This window comes from Pelodiscus sinensis, chromosome 6, assembly GCF_052426305.1.
Source record: "Pelodiscus sinensis isolate ZL-2025 chromosome 6, ASM5242630v1, whole genome shotgun sequence".
Classification (NCBI taxonomy): Eukaryota; Metazoa; Chordata; order Testudines; family Trionychidae; genus Pelodiscus; species Pelodiscus sinensis.
In genome coordinates this window covers 106,962,294-106,987,153 of record NC_143057.1, presented here as the reverse complement: position 1 = coordinate 106,987,153, position 24,860 = coordinate 106,962,294, and the positions used below count along the sequence as shown (strand labels likewise).

The following is a 24,860-nucleotide window of genomic DNA, read 5'->3' as shown; positions in this document are numbered from 1 at the left end:
GCGAAGTAGTAGTTCTGCAGAAAAGGACCCGGGGGTTACAGTGGATAAGAAGCTGGATATGAGTCAACAGTGTGCCCTTGTAGCCAAGAAGGCTAATGGCATATTAGGTTGCATTAAGAGGAGCATTGCCAACAGATCCAGAGATGTCATTATTCCCCTTTATTCAGCTCTGGCAAGGCCACATCTGGAGTATTGTGTCCAGTTCTGACCCCCCCCCCCACTACAAAAAGGATGTGGACGCATTGGAGAGGGTCCAGCGGAAGTCAACGAAAATGATTAGGGGGCTGGAGCATATGACCTATGAGGAGAGGCTGAGGGAGTTGGGTCTGTTTAGTATGCAGAAGCGAAGAGTGAGTGGGGATTTGATAGCAGCCTTCAACTTCCTGAAGGGAGGTTCCTGGAGAAAGGCTGTTCTCAGTAGTGACAGATGGCAGAACAAGGAGCAATGGTCTCAAGTTGTGGTGGGAGAGGTCCAGGCTGGATATTAGGAAAAACTATTTTTCTAGGAGAGTGGTGAAGCACTGGAATGGGTTACCTAGGGAAGTAGTGGAGTCTCTGTCCCTAGAGGTGTTTAAGTCTCGGTTTGACAACGCCTTGGCTGGGTTGATCTACTTGGGATTGTTCCTGCCTAGAGCAGGGGACTGGAATTGATGACCTTCTGAGGTCTCTTTCAGCTCTATGGTTCTATGATTCTATGAAGACCAGCACAATTGAAATACAAGGCAACATCGCAGCATGATCGCAAAATAGCAAGCCAAGTTGGAAAGCAGCTCAGTAAGAAAAGAGTATGGCTCCTGGTACCTACGGAAGGTCTCATCCAAAACCCACTGAAGCCAATGGAAAAAAAACTCTGACTAATTTCACTGGGCTCTGGATTAGCCTCGAGGGGTATGTCTATACTAAAAGACCTGGGATTGACCTAGGTCAATGCTTGGGCTGCAGGGCTATAAAACTGCAGTGTAAACATTCAAGCTTGAGCTGGAGTCTGGGCTCTGAGTTCCTGCAAAGGGAGGGTTCCACAACTCAACTCCAACCCAAGCCCGAACATCTACACTGCAATTTTATAGCCCAGGAACCAAGGCCAGATTAACTCTCCTGGGGCTACTAGATGTTGTGGGACTCCCTATAATCTGAGGTGGAGCCAGAAATGAGGGATCCAGTCTATAGGAGGAGGCTGTGAATTGAAGCAGGAAGGTGGGTGTGAGAGGGAGGGAGGGAAGGAGAGCTCCAGCTGGGGATGTGGGCTCTGGGATGGGGCTGGAGATGAGGTGTTTGGGATGCAGGGAACTCCCAGCTGTGCTCAAAGGATTTGTAGTGTAGGAGGTAGTGCGGGGGGATGGGACGTAGGATATCGGGTCTGGGAGAGAGCTAGGGTATGGGAGGGGGACTATGGCAGGGGGATGAGGAACGGGTGCTTACCTGGGGCAGCTCATGTTTGGTGGGGTGAACAAGTGGCTGTGTGCAACCATCACTCACTTCTGGGAATTGTAGCCAATGAGAACTGCAGGGGGTAGAGCCTGCAGGCAAGGCAGGGCTGGGACAGAGCTTCTCAGTGCCATGCTCATCATGCAAATGCAGTGCCAGGAGGGTGAGGGAGAGGAGGAAGTGCAGCATGCAGACCTGCCACTCCCAATCCCCCAATCAAGGCAGAGCTGGCCCAGAATACAGTCCATGGGGGCTTTAATGGCTGCAGCCCAGGGCCTGAGCTAAGCTAAATGCAGAGGGGAAAAAATAAAAAGTTTATAGCTACTTGTTTAGCAATATGTGCAAGTGGAATAAGAACATATAGTCATTTAAACTCAAAATACATAAGCAAAGTTTTGAACAAATTGTTCTCACAATTTTCAATATCACATTTTCTTTCTGTCATTGTTAATTATACATTTTATTTTTATATGTATACATTTAACTAAAAATAACAATCCTAACAAATCTCATCAGGTATAAAAATTGCATATATTCTTCACAGAACCAGAAAGGACCAATAATTACTAAAACTTGTGTTTACATATATTAGTAAAGCTAGCTTTGGTGGAAACTTTTTAAAAAAAGCACTCCCCATTCCTAGATTAAAGGGTTTTATAATTTACTTCGTGTTTTAAACAATACTACTACTTTGCACTCATTAGTATAGAACATACAAAGATCTCAAAGCACATAAAGATGGAATTAGGCTTCACTGTATCACAGTGGATGTGTCTACACTGCGGAGTTTTTCCGGAAAAACAGCTGTTTGCGCAAACTAGGCAAAAATGATTAAATAAAATTCCACACTGAACACCTTGGTATGCATAATAAATCAGAATTTCACTAAGATCAGCAAAATATTAGGACTGATGTTTCAAACATTTGGGATGCTTCCAAAACACTACACATGTTTATTCAGAAAATAGCAAGGATTTCCTTACTAAATGTATTTGAATCTCTCATGGCCTGGGCCAAAGATAAACTCAGATCATTGTATTAAACATTTTTATAAGGTACTCCACACTCACACACACACACACACACACACACACGCACACACGTCTATAAACACATCAGATAGGCAGTCAATCGCGTGTCAAGGTGCTCTGTGATTTCCTTCCTGCCATTCCAGATTAAGTGCAGCAGATTTCTATGAAGTATTTGTGATTTATGCTTAATCTGTTAACCAAAACTCCAGGTATTATCTCAGTGGTACAAAGGTAAAGCCATATCAGAACAGACCAATGGTCTGTCTATTTCCATATCCTGATTCCAGATATCAGTTGCTAACACTAGATAATTCCAGTTTCCTAACACCAGATAATTCAGTGGAAAATTAAATTCGCATAACAAGTAATTTTGTAATAACAAGTTTGGGAGGTGGGAGCATAAACAATGGCAGTACTACCAATGTAACTAAAGTAGTTCTAAATGTACTGGTTATCAGAACTCCTCCCACAAAGCCACACTCAAGTCACTGAGTTTAGTGTCTTTACTCACAGTTTTATGAAGTGAATATTTTTGTGCTTAAATTTATTAGGAACGGCTGCCCTGGATAATAAAGCATCAGGAAAGATGGGAATGCGAGCAATAGTCTACTACATGAGTACTACAATCATTGCTGTAATGATTGGTATAATCATTGTGGTCATCATCCACCCTGGGAAAGGTACAAAGGAAAATATGCACAGGGAAGGCAAAATTATGCAAGTGACAGCAGCAGATGCTTTTCTTGATTTGATCAGGTACGGCTATTATATTGTACATATTTCAACATCAATGGCAACAATGGTAATATCTAAAAGTACATCTCAGGGAAAATTAACATAGAACATGTAGGACAGTGACTAGCTACACTAGCCACATTTCATTTCAAACTGGTTATACCAACAGTGTCTGCAGTTGACTGCAGCTGAACAAAGTGGCAAGGAAAGAAACTGCTTTGAAAATTCAAAATAAGGTTGTGTTCAGAGACCTGCTTTACTGCCCGCTGCATTCTCTCTCCCTCCACATACTACAACTTCTAACACCAAGTTACTCTCCTCTACCTTACCCTCTACTTCAATAGAGTCTCACTTCACTGAAACCCATTAATTTAGTCATTTATCTTAATTTTACATTTCAGCCCCTACTTTGGGGCCATATTTTTGCTCAATTTGAATGGAGAAGAAACAAAAACAGGGAAAAGTAGATAAAATACATGGAAGAATGGAGCAGAAGCAAAGCAGTCTGTTTCATCCAAGCTCAAAGAAACTGTGCAGTGCATTTCTTTCCAACCAGTGTTTCACATGGGCTATGCAAGGATAGTGTGAACCCAAACAAGCCGATAATGTGAACCCAATGGTTTTACCACCAAGCAATCCAGAAGACAATCTTGTTTGTTAAATCTGTTGGTGAGGGTCACAGAGCACAGACATGGAGGGAAACCTCCAAGAACCATGATGCCAGGAAGGAGGTGTCCAGAATGGAACAGAAGATTCACCAAGATTCTTCAAGATCAGCCAGGTGAAGACTGGCATGTATTCCCTGTGAAATTTCAGCATTGTGGAAAAAACATTTGCAATACATATAAAATTATTCTAAAACGCTTTAGGGCATGTTGTATGTTCTTTAAACAATATAAAGAGAGCTGTGTAAACAGAATTTTCAGTCTGTTGGCAATTTCAAAAAATAATAAAATACACTTTTTAGGTCAAACCAAATTTTTTTTTCCAAAATTTTAGGCAAACTGAAAAGTAAAAATATTCTTTGAATTAAAGAAAGTGAAACATTTCTGTTCAATTTTAAGCATTCGTATTTGTTAATTTATAAGGTAAAATTAAAGGAACTTTCAAAACAAAGTAATTTCAAATAAAAAAATCAAAACATTTTGTTCTAATATCTCAAAACAAAATGTTTCAGAATTTTTAGGGAATTATTTTCAGAGTTTTTTTTTTTACTGAAACAATTTGGCAAAAAATTGGCATGGATGTGTGAAATGTTTAAGTGTCACTGAATATGCATTATTTCCTGAAAAAATGTTTTGATTGAAATATTTCCTTCATCTCTAATTAGGAATACTTATTGACTATTCCTTTTTAGTAATCACAATAAAATATACTAAATTGTGTTACTGTCAAAATGTCAAGAGCTTTCATTTGAAAAGTGGAATGACATTAAAGATTGAGCAAATTTAATCTGTATCCAGATCATTTTAATAAACAGCATTACCAACATATAATACCAATACCAAAAAGAAGGCATCTAATCATATGCATTTGAATAAGCCACCAACATTCTGTTTCATAGTCATGCCTGTTATGTAGGTTTTGAAACACAGTACTGGCTGGCCCTCCGATATTTCGTCCTGAAAAACTAATAAGGCTAATAATATAACTGAGACCCTATTCACTATAACATATACACATGGGTTTTTTTCATCTTAGTTATCCTTCAGGAATCAGTTTATCTACAGCAGCTAAGCTACTGATTAACATGTTGTTGGATCCTGATTAATATTTCTCACATTCTCTTATCTTCTTTTTACAGAAACATGTTCCCTCCAAACTTGGTGGAAGCCTGCTTTAAACAGGTAAAAATATGTTGTTAAATCCAACTGAAATTCCAATACGCTATCTTTCATATCATAATTTAGAGATCCATTACAGAAATCATGGATCTTACATGCACTGTTACTTTTCAGCTAAAGGAAATGAACTAAAATGGGGGTTTTGTTTTCAGTCATTTATACAGTGGTACTTGCTGTGAGAACTTGGGAAAACCCACCTGGCCACCAAGCTCAAAAATTTAAAAAGTTTTCCAGGTTTGTATAAGGCAAGCTTAATTAAAATAAATGGATATTTTTCTTTATAATGACAATATTATGGACAGGGAAAAGAGAAGGGGAAAGTACTATTGGTACAAAGGTGGGAACAAATCCAGGAAGTTTGCGAAGAATATAGGTTGGAAGTAGAGAAGCCTACTGCACACTTCAAAAGCAAAGCAAATAGGTCAAACTGATATGAAGCTTTGCTATTACTTGTTTCTTATTGCCTGATAAGGCAGGAATGCCAAAAATATTGTCACTTAATTGTTATGTCTTGTGTTTCTCCACCAGCAGTGTAGCCCTAACCAACATTCCTGTTAGAAGGGAAAAAAATATACTAATGAGAATTTAAATTTCTCCTTCAAAAGCTTTGCAGTGCAATTCATGAATATAGTGAGCCTTCTACATAAATGTATGTTACCAAGAATAGGATTACTTCTTCCTGACACCAGTCTCACCTTGCATTCACTGACATTATACACCATTCATTAGCTCCTGTATCAGAAACTTTGCTTGGAGCCATAGCTGTATCTTTATAGTATCTTTAAAACATATCACTTATGTACTCAGGGAGTTTAGTCTTATTAAATAGTGTCACCCCAAGCTATCATGGAGAAGAGTTCTGACCTCTGAATGAAGGCAGTTTAAATGACTGACTGCAGTGAACAGCAAAGTAGTTCATACTAGTTGTTTTAAACCCAATATATGCAAAGAGATTTTACCTTATATTGTGAAAGTTGCATTTTTACTTAAGTGCACAATTTCCACTCTATAAAATGCAAGAACTGTTATGCAAATAAATATGTTCTGTGGTTTTGTTGACAAATGTACCATGTTCTTCAATTTACCTTACAGTATAGAAGAATTGCCAGAAGTAGCTGAATAAACGGGAGATATTTAAGAACAATTATTTCCATCTGGTCCCTTTCATCATTAGAGTATGCTTACTTGGAAAGCATCCACCATTTCACGAGGCACACCAGAGCGGTCGACAAAGGCTTCCCTTGTTGACCACGCCATGTCTAGACTGCCGTGCTGTGCCGGATCAGCTGCTTGTCGGCACAGTGCGGCGGCCATTTTTATTTTAATGAAGCAGGGATTATTTAAATCCCCGCTTCATTGACTATGTAAAGTAAACTACTTTAAATGGCTCCGTCGATGGAGCCATGTAGTCTAGTCATGCCCTACGGGTGCGCCTACACAGCACCCTAAACTCGAAATAAGATATGCAATTTGTGCTACGCCCATTGCACACATAACCCCTACAGTACATGAGCCTATGGGATGGTTGGCATTTTGGCAGTTTTCACTTAAAAAGGAGTTGAACCTGAAACATATTGAAATATACCGTAGAGTAATTTGTGGCACCTAATGATGGAAATCAAGACGGTCTGACAGAAGAGAATGGCAAGGTTCATCGTGCTTACTATATTTCTTCTGAACTTGTTCACCCATTTATTATTACTCTTTCTTGCAAGTCCTTGCACAAGGGAAGAGAATATAAGAATGGCTATACTGGGTCAGACCAAAGGTCTATTTAGCTCAGTATCCTGTCTTCTGACAATGGCCAATACAAAGTGCTTCAGAGGAAGTGAACAGAACAGTTAATCAGCAAATAATCCATTCTCTGTCACCCATTACCAGTGTAACCTTTCCACCAGGTGGAGCCAGCAGCAGCCAGGGTTGGATTCAATATCTAGGAGTTCCTTTCCATTGATACAACACAAAACCAATGCTTGAGTCCCTACCCAGTAACATGGAACAATTACATATCACCCGTGGGCATTCTGAGAGGCCATGCTTGCTCATTTACATGCACTGAGTCTGAGTATAGAAAATAAACTTTTATTAAATGGAGGGAAGTAACTTGGCATTATTTTGGGATAACACCACAAACAGGGTTCATATACATAAACTATGAGCAACAGACCCACCCTGAAGGATCCTCAGGTTCTTAAGTCCAGCAATCCCCACATAACCAATCCTTTTCTGCATCCTTCTCACAGTTGCTGACTCAGAGTTCAGAGATGCATCTGCAAAGTTCGCTTCCCACCCAGTGGGGGGCACAAAGGCATGTTACTCTCTCTGGTGCTCGAGCACTTCCTCACCACCACTTTCTGCCAGCCACCCTGTTGGCCACCTGCTGTAACCTCTCCACCTGCTGCCCTGCTGGTGACACAATGCACCTCTCCACCTCACCACTCATTGACCAGCCAATTGTCAGTCAATTTCTGCTGCCACCTATCACTCTGTTGAGGCATCTGCACATTAGTCTCTTAGTAATTTTCAGAACATTGCAGGATGAGCAGAAACTCTCCCCCCTCTCAAGTGATTTAATCTTTCAGTGATTTTTTAGCTCTTAGCAGGCAGAGCAGAAATGCAGTTCTACCAGCACTGATTTCAGCTTTGACTGAGCATTTAACATAGGAGACTCCTAATGAAGCCTATTCAGCTCTTTCTTTGAACAGTGCGGGTGTGTGTGGGGGGGGGGGGGGGGAGACAGCTTAAACCACTTCCTTCTTGCCAGTGGATGGCATGGAAGCCAGATTATAATAGGGTTTAAAATGTTAATGTTAAATATTCTGAAAAGTAAAAATTTTGGAGCAGACTGTATTTACATAAGACACTTCCTCTGCTTAGATATGTAGCTGATAGAATGGTATTGCTCAAAATGAATAAACTTTGAATTTTTAGAACATTGTCCAGCCTTCAAGGTTATGAAAATTAAACCTGCTGCCTATTAATTTCATTTGATGACTCCTAGTTCTTGAGTTATAAGAATGTGTAAATAATACCTCCTTATTTACTTTCTCTACACCAGTCATGATTCTATAGACCTCTATCATATCCCTGCATAGTCATCTCTTTTATAAGCTGAAAGGTCCCTGTTTTATTAATCTCTCCTCATATGGCAGCCGCTCTGTTTTTGTTGACCTTTTCTATATCTTTCCCAATTCCAATATATCCAATATTTTTGAGCTGGGGCAACCAAACCTGCATGCAGTATTCAGTATGTGGGTATACTATGGATTTATAAAGTAGTAATATTATATTGTTTCTTATTATCTATTCCTTTCTTAATTTCCAACATCCTATTAACTTTTTTGACTGCCACTATACATTGAGTAGATGTTTTCAGAAAACCATGACTCCCTCTAAGATCTCTTTCTTGAGCAGTAACAACTAATTTAGACCCCCATCATTTTATGTATATATTTGGTATTATATTTTCAAATGCACATCATTTTGCATTTATCAACATGGAATGTCATCTGTCATTTTGTTACCCAGTTACCCAGTTTTGTGTTATCTTTCACAGTCTGCTTGAGACTGAAGTGTTAAACTTACGAGACACATGAAGTATAATCACTAGAATACTAGCTATTGCCTGTAATTATCATAGCCAGTTGAGATAGATCACAGCTACTGTTGAGATGCCGGATTCATATATGCTTCTATAAATAATTCAGCATGAAATTAAGGGAAATGCTGAATCAAGAATCTGAGATACCATTTTTCTTATGTTTTTCAAGTTTGCCGATATAATATATATCACATTGGCAGTGACAGGTTGGGAGGTATGAACTGACCTGTGTAATCAAAAGTTAAACCACAGTAGGAGAGTCACTACATCTACATAATATTGTTATAGCATTCTCTTACATACCATGGTGTTATTTCTTTTCGTATATACTGAATATTAATAATTACCATTTTATGTTACTATCCTTTTTGCAAGTTAACTACTAAAGTATTTGACTGCATTAGTATGAGGTTTCTGATGTAAATGTCTTGCATAAAATTCAAATACAATTGTGTTCAATGGTTTGTATCACCAAATACAGTGACATGGATGATAGAAATTTAAACAAGTTATTCATTTTAGTATGTAAGACAACTGATACTGTTTATATTCACACTCTGATAATTTAATTAAAATTCATCTTGAAATGTATTATTCATTATTGAAATAATGCCATAGCTTGCAAAAGTCCAATAATGCCACTATTTATAAGTCTATCAAGGAAAAAAAGGTCTCTATCTTCAAACAAATGGGGCCTTATCCACAGCTAGTATAAAGGGGTATGTCTACACTACCCTCCTAGTTCGAACTAGGAGAGTAATGTAGGCATACCGCACTTGCAAATGAAGCCTGGGATTTGAATTTCCCGGGCTTCATTTGCATAAGCGGGGAGCCGCCATTTTTAAAACCCCGCTGGTTTGAACCCCGTGCAGCGCGGCTACACGGGGCTCGAACTAGGTAGTTCGAACTAGGCTTCCTATTCTGAACTACCGGTACACCTTGTGGAATGAGGTGTACCGGTAGTTCAGAATAGGAAGCCTAGTTCGAACTACCTAGTTCGAGCCCCGTGTAGCCACGCTGCACGGGGTTCAAACCAGCGGGGTTTTAATAATGGCGGCTCCCCGCTTATGCAAATGAAGCCCGGGAAATTCAAATCCCGGGCTTCATTTGCAAGTGCGGTATGCCTACATTACCCCGCTAGTTCGAACTAGCGGGGTAGTGTAGGCATACCCAAGCAGCATAACTTCATTGGCTGTTTTTCCTGAAATGTCTTTCTTAAGAGAATAACCTAAATTCTCATAAATAGTCCCATTAAAGAAACAGTCAAAAGAATAAAAAGACTCGCAGCATAAGGAAATGAGATATTAAAATGTCACTTTGATCTAACTGCATTCTACTAGAGTTCAGTTTAGTACTGTAATCTATGGAAACATCGTCACACAGCCCACAGGATATAGTTTGTGCCTCTCCCTTCAGACAAAGGCCCACACAAATAACCTAGCTCTCCTCTCATTGAGATGTGGTATCTGCCTACTTAAAAGTGACCGTCTTTTGGATGGTTAACTTAGACTGATAAGGGCTAGGATGTATTAATAGTCCAGGCATTGCATTTCAATTAAGGAGACTGTTTCCATGTATAAACCGAACAGGAATTAAAGGGTTAAGGAGCATCTCAGGGCCTAGGTGACCCTAGCTAACCCCGCCTAAAAGCATATGCTGGCCAGAGATAGAGCAGAAGGGTCCTGACAGCTCTCTCTCCCTGCCCTATCTTGAGAGCTCCTGAAGATGGGTGCTGCAGAAACATTTTCCTGGAGGGAAAGAGCATGTGTGCTGAGCCCAGAGAGGCTGAAGGTTCAATATTCTCTTCTGTCACTACTTTCAGGCACACTACAGTACAAGACTTTGGTGAGAGAGTAGATAGTAGGAAGTGGCCTGAGGAGACAGATATAAGACATTCCAGAATGCTGGACGTTGTTGCCTCTTTGAGGGTATTGGGCCACAGTCTGGAGGGGGAGGAAGGAGTCCCGTCACTAATCCCCTTTGTTAAGAAGGGCATGAAAATCCTTACTTCCAGATGCTGTCAGGGAAGGAAGCAAAGGCTAAAGACCTTTAGAATACTACAGCAGGGATTAGACATCCAAAAGGATTAATAAATGCTGATACTCAGATTTAGGCTTGGGAGTCTAGATGGGCCAAATGTCGGAAAAGCCTCTTCTGACAAAAGAATCGAAAAAAGGTACGCAAAATGCGCAGCACATTTTGCATACCTTTTTCTGACAAAAACTTGTAGTCTACTCATACCCTCAGATTGAAGGATTAGTGGTTTCTTTATACATTTGATTTAAAGCCCTGGAACAGGAGTGGGGAACATTTTTTGGGTCGGGGCTGCTGATCCCCAGGCTAGTAGATTTTGTGTGCTCCAGCCCCACAGTGAGATAGTGGGGAAGGAGGGCCAGCGTATACTCCCCAATGCTGGGGTGGGAGCCCCAAGCCTTGGGGTCTAGATCCAAGCAAGCCAGGGGCCACAGGTGCCCCACCCGTGCCCTAAAATATCTGGCATTCTTGAAGGTTAATTGAAAGGATCCTCATTTTCAGTGAATAGGTATAATGGAGTAAAATTATCAACATCACCTAAGAAAATTAAACATCTAAATACCATTGGGTGCAATGAGATAAATGTTCCTAAGTTACTTAGGTGATTTTAAATTTTTTTACTCAGAGAGATATAAAAGTTGGCTTTGTATAAGTGAGACTTAGGTTCCTTGTGTAGGCAGGATAGGGCTGTGATTTGTTTTCTGGTATAGATATAAATATTCTGAACATGAAATTATCATGAGAAAAATATAAATGCTGTTTTCAAAGTAAATATTTGGAGAATGCTCAGAATTTGAATCTGATTTGTTCACAGTGGTGGTCAGTGGTCACAGGAGACAGAATTCTTTTGTAAATGTAGAGCTAAATCAATCACAGATTATTAGAAAGAGTGAAATGCAATGCTTTTCCATGGCAAAAATATGTAAAATTCCTAATTTCAGTTTTTGAACAAAGGAAAGTCATGGTGCATGATATTTATATTATCCTTACATTGATCTTTCCAGTAGAAATGTATGAAATATCTATAATCAATAGTTAAAAAAGCATAGAAAAAGCTAAAAAGTCCAATTTATGGAAAAATCTTGCTAAGTAGTATGCAAACAGTGAAAAAATCATAACTTCTTATAAAAGTACAATCCAAAAGTCACAATTTTGTTACAAAAATTGTAGTTCTGGCTAATGTACAGCCTTGATCACTTGAAAAATAAGGGTGAAATGCTTGCCTCATTGAAGTCAATGCAAGAATTTCCATTTACTTCAGGGGATCCAGATTTTCATCCTAAAACTTTATTTTACCTCTAAATATAAAACAAACAAGTAGGGTTGCCAATTTTGGTTGGATGGACTCTTAGGCTATGTCTACATAGCAGCATTATTTCAGAATAACGGACATTATTCCGAAACAACATAGTCCGCGTCTACATAATGTTGAAATATTGTTGAGCTGAAGGACTGCTTACTCCAATTCCTGTAACCCTCATTGTACAAGGAATAAGGGAAGTTGGAGGAAGAGTGCTCTATTTTGAAATAAATGCTGTGTAGACATTCCCAAATTCAAAATAAGCTATTTCAACTTAAGCTACGCACTTAGTGTAGCTCAAGTTGCGTAGTTTATTTCTAATTTAACTCTGCTGTGTAGACATACCCCGTAGAGATTTCATGACAACACATAATCTTTAATTAAAGATTAATCTTTAATTCTTGGCAACTCCAAACTAATCCTATAGGGTTGCCAACCCTACAAATTAATAACTCAAAAAAGACATATAAAAATCAGAACTAATACTGCTAATATCACATGATAGTGATAAATGCTGAGTGTACTTGTCTGTTCATGCAGTAAGTCACTCTGTTTTCTGTCTTTTCTTCTTTTTTTAAGTTTAAAACGAATTATGAGAAGAGAAAGTTTAGAGTAGCAATTCTTCCCAATGAAACATCTGTTGTGGCTTCCGTAATAAACAATGTATCAGAGGCAATGGACACCCTAACTCGAATGAAAGAGGAGGTGATCCCTGTTCCAGGTGGCGTAAATGGAGTGAATGCCCTGGGACTGGTGGTCTTCTCAATAAGTTTCGGATTGGTGATTGGGAACATGAAGGAGCAAGGGATGCCATTAAGAAACTTCTTTGATAGCCTTAATGAAGCTATCATGAAATTGGTAGCTCTGATCATGTGGTAAGTGCTTCTGTTAAATGCTTTGTTAAATTATGTCAGAATGTTTTGGATACTGAGGATCTGTGTTTTGTAGGTGGTCAGATTAGAAGTTCATTGTTCAACTATAGTGGAAGGAGGACAGGAGAGATGGGCGGAGGTTTAATTAGGCCACAACTTTATTCCTAAATGTCAGAGAGCACCTGGCAAATACAAGTGTATAATGCAGGTAATTCCGCAATCACTTATATATCCCCAAGAGAGCAGCGGAGCTGTTAACAGCCCTCCCCCTTTACACATCCTGGACCCTGCCAACCAGCTGCTGAAACCTCACCACCTCCCTCCTCAAATGTAGATGTGGGGGGGGGGGGGGACGATGACAATAAAAGAATTGGCTCCAAGCCTGAATCTCCCTTGCTATTCAATTAAAGAATAATCTCTTTTAAATCCTTTGCCAATCCATTTTATCACTGTAACCATCCCCTAAGGAGTACCTGCACTAGACATCCACCCTACCTTGATATAATGAAGCACAACATCTTAGCCTAACCGTTGTTTTATGTTTGCCCTACCAAGTTCCCCAACTAAGCATTGTAGGGAAGATGAAAAAATTACTTTGGCCAATATGGTGGCATGGAAAAGAATTCCTTCCCATACCCCTGAGAAAGAAGTAACTGGTGTGATCCCTACACAATAAGGATCATGAAAAACCTGGTTAATTATTTCTTGTGGGTGGGAGGACTGGTGCTGGTCCATCTGATTCAGGTAAAAAAAAAGAGGGTTTTCCCAGCACCAGCATGGACCTAAATAGTCTCCTCTCTCTTCCAGTCACCAGGGAGCAGGGGATGGGTCAGCATCCCCACACTGATGTGGTTGAAACTGCTGCAGCAAGTCTCTCTCACAATCAGCAATCTTTTGGGGCGGAGGGAAGGGGTACAGCCTTTCCAACCTAAAAAGGGTCATGCACATTTTTCCTTCAAGCCAGACAATGGCCCCACAGCTTAATGCACTGTGAGGTCTTCATGGTCTCCTCTTCCCTTAAAAATCTGTGAATCTAAGAATCTTCTTTGACTGGAAATCGGTAGAGCTCCATTGACTTCACTAGACCTACTCCATTTAACTGCTGTGGAGGAGCCAATCCTGAAGGGTAATACCTGTTTAGCTATTTATAACTAAACATGATTTTTAAAGAAAATTAATTCTGCATACTGATAGATTAAACTGAAGAGGATCTAAATATTTTAGTGTATAATCACCTCTTGATGCATGTGAATAATTCCTACTATCATGATTAAGAGGTAAATACACTCTTCAGAGTCTGCAACAGAGTTTGCTTTGCATATCCTTCTTATCATACCCTAACTTCTATCACTCTTTGCCTCTAAGGGTATGTCTACAAAGCAGTGTTATTTTGGAATAACTGACGTTATTTTGAAATAACAAAATGCGTATCTACACAGCAAGCCTTTATTTCGAAATAATGTTGAGATGGAGGACTTCTTACTCCTTCTCCTGTAACCCTCATTTCACGAGGAGTAAGGGAAGTTGAAGGAAGAGTGCTCTTCCTTCGACTTCCTGCTGTTTAGACAGTGCAAAAAGCCAAATTAAGCTATTTCAACTTCAGCTATGCAATTGACATAGTTGTAGTTGTGTATCTTAATTCGACTTTTGCCCTGATGTGTAGATGTACCCTAACTCTACAGAGAAAAAAAGATATCACAATACCATCATCAACAATATGCCCATTATTTTCATTAGTTCAGAACACTGCTTTTGTAATTGCATACCATATTAATATGTCACTGCTATTCACAAATGTTCGTTCTCCTTTGAATTATTATTCATTTTTATTTGTAGAATAACACAAAAACTAAATCCCCACTCAGAAGATTTACTATGAAATCTTTACAAAAGTCTAACATGCAACATTTCTGAGTCAGGGGCCAAAGAAAACAATGCATTCGTGAAATGATATGTTGCCTTATTTGCTACAAGTATCAGAGGGGTAGCCGTGTTAGTCTGAATCTGCAAAAGCGACGAGGAGTCCTGTGGCACCTTATAGACTAACTGAAGTGTAGGAGCATAAGCTTTCGTGGGCAAAGACCCACTTCGTCAGATGCATGTAGTGGAAATTTCCAGAGGCAGGAATAAATATGCAGGCCAGGATCAGGCTGGAGATGATGAGGTGATCCAATCAAGGAGGATGAGGCCCACTTCTAGCAGCTGATCTGGAGGTGTGAATTCCAAGAGAATAGAAGCTGCTTTTGTAGTTAGCAAGCCATTCACAGTCTTTGTTTAATCCAGAGTTGATTGTGTCAAACTTAAAGATGAACTGTAGCTCAGCAGTTTCTCTTTGAAGTCTGGTCCTGAAGTTTTTTTGCTGCAGGATGGCTACTTTTAGATCTGCAATTGTGTGTCCAGGAAGATTGAAGTGTTCCCCTACAGGTTTTTGTATGTTGCCATTCCTAATATCAGATTTGTGTCCATTGATTCTTTTACGTAGGGACTGTCCTGTTTGGCCGATGTATATAGCAGTGGGGCATTGTTGGCACATGATGGCATATATTACGTTGGTGGATGTGCAGGAGAATGTACCAGTGACAGTATGGCTGATCTGGTTAGGTCCTGTGATGGTGTTGCTGGTGTATATATGTGGGCAGAGTTGGCACCGAGGTTTTTTTGCAACAAACCTCGGTGCCAACTCTGCCCACATATATACACCAGCAACACCATCACAGGACCTAACCAGATCAGCCATACTGTCACTGGTACATTCTCCTGCACATCCACCAACGTAATATATGCCATCATGTGCCAACAATGCCCCACTGCTATATACATCGGCCAAACAGGACAGTCCCTACGTAAAAGAATCAATGGACACAAATCTGATATTAGGAATGGCAACATACAAAAACCTGTAGGGGAACACTTCAATCTTCCTGGACACACAATTGCAGATCTAAAAGTAGCCATCCTGCAGCAAAAAAACTTCAGGACCAGACTTCAAAGAGAAACTGCTGAGCTACAGTTCATCTTTAAGTTTGACACAATCAACTCTGGATTAAACAAAGACTGTGAATGGCTTGCTAACTACAAAAGCAGCTTCTATTCTCTTGGAATTCACACCTCCAGATCAGCTGCTAGAAGTGGGCCTCATCCTCCTTGATTGGATCACCTCATCATCTCCAGCCTGATCCTGGCCTGCATATTTATTCCTGCCTCTGGAAATTTCCACTACATGCATCTGACGAAGTGGGTCTTTGCCCACGAAAGCTTATGCTCCTACACTTCAGTTAGTCTATAAGGTGCCACAGGACTCCTCGTCGTCTTATTTGCTACAGCAGATCATCTTACAAACACATATACACCTCCAGTGTTATGGATACAAAAACAAATCCTGCAGTAATGTTATAAAGAAATTTATTTTTTCTAATAATTTCTAATTTTTTTCAAACATTTTGTCCCTCATTATCACATTCCTAAATATGTGTATTATAGTAATTATTATAATATTAGAAATATTAGATAATTTAAAATATGAGGTGAGAATTATTGCATTTGGAAAACTTCAAGGTGGGTTTGATGGCTGCAAAGTCTAATGCAATATCAAGTTATGTAATTTTACAAAAGTATAGCAAAATGCCGAGCAGCGACTTTTTAAATATGACCCCATGAAAAGTCCAGCTGCAATTAAGATAATCTTTTATATGCCTTAACTTAGCAGGTAGACATGCTGAGGGCTAGATCCTCAGCTCTGGCTGAGTAGTATATGGCACAGCTGAGGAAAATGGTTTAAACTTCTTTTGGAAAGCCTCAACTCTGTGCGTCATAAAAGTAGCCTCAAGATGGCCTTTCTTATATTATTCCCAGCTACCTATAATCTGAAGTAGGTTTGCTGATGCCAGGCTAACAGCTTCCTGACTGTACCCCTTTCCCCAACCATACTCATCACTGGGAACCAGGAGGCACATAGCCTCCACTGCCCAGTGGACTTGCCACTAATCAGGATCTTGAATTGGGTCCAGGATGTTTATGGTCATTATATCAGTATAACTTTGTACACAAACTTTGTTCAGCACAAATTGATTTGCTTACTTACTTGTAGGTATGCTCCACTTGGTATCCTGTTCTTGATTGCTGGGAAAATTGTTGAGATGGAAGATATGGGGGTGATTGGTGGACAGCTTGCCATGTACACTGTAACAGTTATTATTGGCTTGCTCATTCATGCTATTATTGTCCTACCACTGCTCTACTTCCTGGTTGTTCGTAAGAACCCTTGGGTATTTATTGGAGGACTCCTGCAGGCACTGATCACAGCTTTGGGAACATCTTCAAGGTACGGTAAGAAATTTTAAGGCCCAATTATAAATAAAATCTGACCAAAATGTTTCCAATCCCGCCGTCCATAAACAAATCTCCCTTGGATGTCAGTGAAAGGGGTTTAGTCTACCCAAATGCCATGATGCATTAGAAAAGGTCGTTTTCTGCTATGAAGACATTAACAAATATCATTGGAAGTATTGCTATAATTACTCTAGTATCAATGTTAAAACAATATCTAAGCCTGAGAAATCTATGCTATAGTATTATTGGTATGATAAACAATACAGGTTGATATAACTAAATAAATTAATTGTCATTCATTTGTTCTGTTTTTGGACACTATTTCAGACTTAATGCTCTCTAGTATAGAAGATTATTATATATTGTGTGTATCTATATTGTCTTTTTCTCGTTTTAGTTCTGCCACCCTACCTATAACATTTAAATGTCTAGAAGAGAATAATGGAGTGGATAAGCGTATTACAAGATTTGTGCTCCCAGTGGGTGCTACTATTAACATGGATGGGACTGCTTTATATGAGGCTTTGGCTGCAATTTTCATTGCACAGGTTAACAACTTTGAACTGAATTTTGGGCAGATTATCACAATCAGGTACAAAAGCCATTGTGTGTGTGTGTGTGTGTGTGTGTGTGTGTGTGTACATTTTGATTCAACTTACCTTTAACAATGGTATGAACAACAGACTACTATATTTAAGAGAATCAGCAAAAGCCAGCATTTAAAAATATATTACTTTAGATAGCTTAAGTATCTATGCAGCATGTAGGAGCTGTAGATTTACATTCTTGCACCTTGTATTACAGGAAGATATTACTATGAAAAATGCTATGAGCAGAAATGGTATTATTGATGTCTAGTGTGTGAAAAAAAATTGTGAAGTAGTCTAATTGTTTGTGTGATTCATCTGCATGTGCACCATAAACAATCAGCACAGTAACATGCTACAATACTAGTGCTGAGTGAATATAAATTACTTGGAGAAATCTCAGATTTTGTTTATTATTAACTTTGTGCCATAAAAAGCTTTCTAGTTTTAAATACTGTTACTCTACTTCAATATTCAATCAACACAAGGGAAAATTCTTTCAGACCCTCATGACTCATTTTTATTTTGGATTTCTGCTCTCCAGTACATATATGAAATTTACCATGGATTATATGGATACCGTCTTTTAGATTCCCCAGTTGTCCAGTATTACATAGGCAGGGGAAGATAAGGATTTTGCGGGGCCCAGGGCAGCACAATTTCGCGGGGCCCCCGCTTTGACACAGCACATGCGCGGTGGTGCCACGGCGCATGCGCGGAGCTTCTTGAAGCACAGGGCCCGAGGCAGCCGCCCCGCTCACCCTGCCCTATATCCGCCCCTGTACATAGGGATGATAATGTGTTATCATTAGACCTGTGCTTTAAATCTTGATTCTTCTATAAGATTAGATACAGATTATTTATCAAACAAAGATGAGATGAAACCTAGAAAATTCAGAGCCAAATTTCTCTAAAGACCAAAAGGTGCTTGGATCCAAGATTTCAGTTTGACCTATTATTAAGATAAGGGCTAACTATGAAGTTTGGGTCCAAATACAAACTTTCACAAAGTTTCTTTGTGTTCAGATGGGGAGTTTAGTTCAAACCGATCTCTAAAATGGGCATTTCTATTTAAATAATCCTTAAGCCTCTACATTGTATTTTTCTCCAACAATATGAAATTGTATGGAAAAAAAACAGAAAGAGAAATACCTACTCAAATGCCTTGTCTTAATATTCTTTTTCTAGAGCCTTGTATACAATTGGGACAATTGTCTTTTCCTTCTGTATTTCTACAATGCCTTTCTACAGTGCCTTTCTGTATTTCTACAGTGCGGCTCCATCCCTGGGGCTGTTAGTTGCTATCAGAATAACATGTATTCATCCTAAAAACAGTCATTTTTTCATATTTTAAATGTTTGCAAAATAGTAAGAATTCTTTTTGGATGCTGACTTATTTTCTCTCTGTTATCTCTCTGCATAGCATCACAGCTACAGCTGCCAGTATTGGGGCTGCAGGAATTCCTCAGGCTGGACTCGTCACCATGGTCATTGTGTTGACATCTGTTGGTTTGCCTACAGAGGACATCACTCTTATCATTGCAGTGGACTGGTTCTTGTGAGTATTTCTTAGAGTTCTTAAAGGGCTACAACATATTCTAAAATACACTGGACATTGCAAGTCATGTGATCATTTTACTTATTCCTTTATTGAAAATAGTTAGAAAATGTGGTTATTTTGAAGAACACATTTTTACCCTATTATGAAGGAGGCTCAAAGTCTGGACATTCAGTGGTTCAGTTCAGAGTTGATTTATCCCAACACTTCAGGCTGTTCAGAGCAGTGAAGGTTTGTGTGCTTTCTCTAAGAACGGGTGAATAGATTAGTGTTCTAAATAATATGCATATTAGCCTTATCAGACATCTGAATATGTCCAGACATTTGTTTCCCCACTTCTGTGTCTGCTGAAGCAGGGGTTCAACATTTTCTTTCTGAGGTCCCCCCAACATGCTATAAAAACTCCAGGGCAAGCACAAAGAAAGTGAAGGGCTGACTTAGGGCTCCAGGATGCAGCTACCATAGATGACACCACCACCCCCAGTTAGAACAATGGTACTAGAGGAGGAGAATTCCTATATCTGTATGGACTTGTGGAATCCCCTTAGGCCCAGCTGCATCTCTCTGTGCAGGGTTATAGGAATAGAACAGCATCACTGTCAGCATAGAAGCCAGGAATCTTTCCATGTTTGCCACTGCAAATAAGGGTGGTAGACAAGCTGCTCCACTTTCCAGGGCATGTCTTTGCGGGGGTAGGGTAAGTGAAGAGGTAAGCATTCCGCCACTCCATCTCAAGGTCTGTCAGGGAAGGATAGCAGCCATTGCTCCCTTTTTCTTAATCCCAGCTCTTCAGAGAGTATTTGTTTGAATCACTTGATGATTCCCTCTTGGGCTCTGAGCATTGGATACTGGGCTACACAGATAGATCTTTAGTCTGACCCAGTATGGCCAATCTTATGTTCTTGTGTTATGTCCATTTCTTATCTGGGTAGGGTAATGGGGAATTCAACTACAAATGAGAAGTTAGGGCAGAGATGAAATGGCTGTTGTTTTCCTATGGAAGACATTCATACTGGGAAGAGTTCATCTAACTGTAAACTCCCACCATACTTCCTGGCGACAGTTCAAAGTAAGCGTAAGAGAAGCATTTGAGCCCACTGAAAGGGAATACAGAGGAATTCAGATGACATATATGGGGGTTTGAACAGTTCTCTGATACTGGAATCATTTGCCCCTCCCTATGCTTTACACTATTCTTCATAGCATTGCCTATGGATGATGCTACACATAGGGTTGACTATACAGCAGCACCATGGCTCATGTTGGGATTTAATGAGTACCAGAGAGAAAAATGAACTTTACCCCAACATTTGAGTTACTTATGGCAACAATGCTCAATTTGAAATTCTCATCATGTACATAGATCCCAAACATTTAAGATCTAGGCAGGTGGATGTGATGAGAATGTGAAATCTACTTCCAGCCTGGCTCCAGGATTGCTCCAGGATTCCTCCTCCTCTCCAGCTGTTATTCTAGCCTAAGGGCTGTGTGGGGAGTAACTGTACACAATCATGTCTCAGTAGCTCCTTAGTGGACCTTCCTCCACCCCTTTACCATTGGGGCCTTTCACAAAATGTAGGGGGTATATTTTTACCCCTACAGATATGGGTAAGCTGCTGGGCTGTCTACCAGCCCAAGAAGAAGTAATGCCACAGCAGAACATTGGTTGAAAAAAAGTATAACCAAAAAAATTTCATTAAGTATTTCCTGTTCTCACTATGGTCTACAGATCCCAGGCACTTTTCTTTCATACCTCATCAACTCCAAATCTTTCCCTTAACACAGGGACTCATACAGGAGCATTCCTGACATCCTCCAGCTCAACTGATTTCTTGCTGGTCTTTATATGGACCAGCACCTAGCTCCTCAAAAGTACTTAGGGGCCTAATTCCCTTTGAAATCACTCAAAACCTCAACAGCCACAGGCAACCATTTTGGGGCCTTACGTGATACAAAGGCCCTTGCTTTGGCCACTCATGATTCTCACCTTAGATTATTTACAATAGTTTATTTTCATTTTAGGAATGACAGCTAAGGCAGAAACATTCAATCAGTTCAGGTATTAGAGATTATTACACCTGCCTTATTGTAACATACAAGCCCTCAAACATGAACTATCAAAGCTCACTCTGCCCATATCACTACATATCACTGGAGCCATGTCCTCCAGTGAAATGGCTGCCACCATTATGTTTCAGGTTACTGCATTGGACTTAGAATTCTAACATATTTGTTAATTTCCACAAAGATGGAGTAATTCCATTAATATTTCAGATAAATTAATAAATAATCATTGAAGTGTTGGATCATTTTATGGTTATTTTCAAAAGCTACTTTAACACAGACTCTGAATGTTTCTCTTAAGCAAGTGGGAAAAAACAAGACTAACTCAAATATTTTCCAGGGACCGTCTCCGTACCACTACAAATGTCTTGGGTGACTCCATTGGAGCAGGAATTGTTGAACATTTGTCACGACATGAGCTGAAGAACAAGGATGCTGAGATGGGTAATTCTGTGATAGAGGAGAATGAAATGAAAAAACCCTACCAACTGATCTCACAGGAAAAGGAAAATGAAAGACCATTAGACAGTGAAACCAAGATGTAGGATAGACCAGGGAATGATTCCAACACTGGAAGCGTGGGGAATATATTTTCTACAACTATTCATATCTTGTTTTCAAGAAGCCCATTTATATCTCGATTTCCCCCATAAGATAGCATTGGAACTGAGTTGTTAAAAAATGTTCTGAATTAGCAGTGGCCAAAGTATGTGTTTGCATCCCCCTTTTAAAAATTAACACGTTATCATACTGGCCCTGCTAGAGATGTGCTAACTGTGCGGGGTGGGGAGAGGAAGAGGGAGAGTGTTTATTAAATCATTTAGAAACATACCAGTCATACCAGCGTATATGTTACTCAGTCCTGTAAATGTGACCTTTGTTATAAGCTGGAAAGTCACAACAGATAATACAACCTGAAAAGGTTTTTATTTTTTTAAATACCTATTACCCATTTGTTAACATCAGTAAGCACACAAATCAACATTTTTAACTTGGCAACTGCACCTAAATAAGCAAATTAACAGGATTGTTCCCCTCCCCCCGAAATGTTACATCTTTTTCCTGTTACAAGCAAGACAACAAAGGGAGGACTTTTACATTTAAAAAGCAAAGAAAAACAAAAAGAGTATGTATTCAGGTTAACAAAATACCCACGATCAGCTCTTTTACCAGCTGAACTGAAACGTCATTTCTGATAAAGTGATTTCTTGTTAGTAGGACACTTTAGTGTCAATGGTGACCAGTTCTTAACAAGTGTTTAACACTTCAGCTCCCACTGACCAGTACACTTATGCATGTGTGTATCTTCACTCACTTGATTAGTCCCCTTAATTTTAATGCCACTGCTCTGATGAGCAATGTTACACATATGAGGGATCAGGGCCCTAGATTATATGCTCTTTAGCACAGGAAGTGTACTTCATTTGTGCTTCATTCATAGCACACTGTGGATACATTCACAATCTATAATACATAATACAAATAGCAGAGAGGGCCAGCACTTTGCAAGAGGGTACTTCATACCTGGCACAAAGTGTTCAGAACCTAACTGAATGGGGCTCTAAATCTGTATTTATATTGCTGAAATTGCATTGCTAGAAGTCCTGTGACCAAGAGGTCACTTTCTAAAAGTGGAAATCTATCTGGTGTCATTCTGTGAACAAATAGTAAAATTATTAGCCAAATACACCTTGTTTTATACTGGGAAGAAAACTCCCCACTCCCATTGTGAGGTTCCCATATCTTTGAGGGTTTACCAGCAGCATCTCACATATAAAGAATAATCTTTTAGAAAGTAAAACTAATGGGTGCTCTATTACTTACTAGGAAAATATATATATATATATATATATATATATATATATATATATATATATATATATATATATAATCTGCAGAATAGTAAATACATTTAATAAATGTTTAAAATATAATAAGAAAAAGTTTAAGAGTAATATTGTAGAACTCCTTCAGTACACAAAGAAGGAAAGAAAAAAGGGAGGGGGAATAGAATACTCTGTCTATTTTTTTGTTGTTGTTAGAGTTTATTCCCAGATTAAACCCTTTTATGAAAAATATTAATTGTATATATTTTCCTTTTCCACTCCTTGTATTACCATAGGAGTTAAAATGGAAAGATTTATGATGCAGTTAGATATAAGTGAGTGAGGAACATGAATCCACAAGCACAAAACTGACTGAGTGGTCTGTTTTATTTGAAAATATTTAGTTTTGTTTTGAACTAAAAAGAGAGAGGGACACACACACAAAACTGAGACACTCATGTCATACCACAATTGCCACTTGCCAAATATTCAAGAACATCTGTAACTTTTGTCTTCAGAAGGCCATAAGGACTGTTGTGTAAACGTCAATGTAATTGTGGTGAAAATGTAAGTGCGATAACTGAAGGCAGTTTTTTCCAATTTTTAAAGCAACAGGGCAAGTTTTTTTCTCCCCCCAGGGTGACAAACCCTGCTCATTTTTAACAACCCAATCAACTTGAGGAGGAACAACTTGTAAGTGAAGTGAGCAGAATTTAGCGGAGAGTATACAGCAGTCAGTGCTTTAATCACCTCAAAAGCTCTAGATGAATCTCTGACTGAAAGTGATGATGTGTGAACTTTTCTTGCTAACAGAATGAAAACCTAGCAGGCATCTTCAGATATGTAATTAGAGATATTTTTATATAGATCCTGTATTCAATGTGTGTTTATAAAAGTTAACTTTAGAATGTATGGAGTAACAATTTAATTTTTGTGGAGACTCAATTTGGAAATACCCTGCAAAGATTTAATAGAAAGACAGCCATTTACATGACATAAGAAGAGAAAAATGAGTTGTCACAAAGTCTGTGATTATTTTTTTTTACTAACTTTGTTTCTTATGGAAATCAGTTACTATAGAAAGATTCCATTTCCCATATCTGATTGGCTCTGCATTTGGATGCACCCAATATAGCTAGAGAAACATTACTTTGTAGATGTATTTTCAATAAAAATAGTTTTACGGAATTCTGGTATTGTGTGATTTCTTTCAAATCCTCTTTAAAGAGAAATCTTCAAACACAATCCAAGTATTTGAACTCAGAGGGTTTTAGGAAATCCTGTACTTTCTACTCAGCAGGATCTAATTAATACATGATTACTTCTCTATAATTCAAATTCCCATTTCTTAAAGTCTCCCATGACGAAAATGTTTAACTTCCATAGATAGAAGGATGCAAAAGGAGATTAAAGGAAGAAAAATGTGACAGAGGAAAAAGTTATATAAAAAAAAGAGAAAAATATTAATGTAAGTTAAGTTTATTTTAGTGCAAATAGATGTATAGCTCCTTGAACATACAATATAAAGAGCTTTCATATGACTTGTAAATTACATAGGTCAATGCTGAGATATTATTTATAAAATGTAATTCTATCACCACAGCCCACAGATTTAATCAGCATATCACCACAACTGAGCAAACAAAAGCAAAAT

General features: G+C 38.9%; 1 protein-coding gene across 1 annotated transcript in view; it reads left to right on the top strand.

Moving 5' to 3' along the window:
• Positions 1-24,394, top strand: part of SLC1A3 (solute carrier family 1 member 3) — an 88,991-nt gene extending 64,597 nt beyond the window's left edge. Inside the window, exons 4-10 of the mRNA XM_075932532.2 lie at positions 3,008-3,212; positions 4,996-5,038; positions 12,550-12,845; positions 16,930-17,163; positions 17,569-17,763; positions 19,182-19,316; positions 21,721-24,394. Coding sequence (XP_075788647.1) covers positions 3,008-3,212; positions 4,996-5,038; positions 12,550-12,845; positions 16,930-17,163; positions 17,569-17,763; positions 19,182-19,316; positions 21,721-21,925 — 1,313 coding nt within the window. The 3' untranslated portion in view covers positions 21,926-24,394. The remainder of the gene's footprint in view (positions 1-3,007; positions 3,213-4,995; positions 5,039-12,549; positions 12,846-16,929; positions 17,164-17,568; positions 17,764-19,181; positions 19,317-21,720) is intronic.
• The last annotated feature ends 466 nt before the right edge of the window (positions 24,395-24,860 follow it).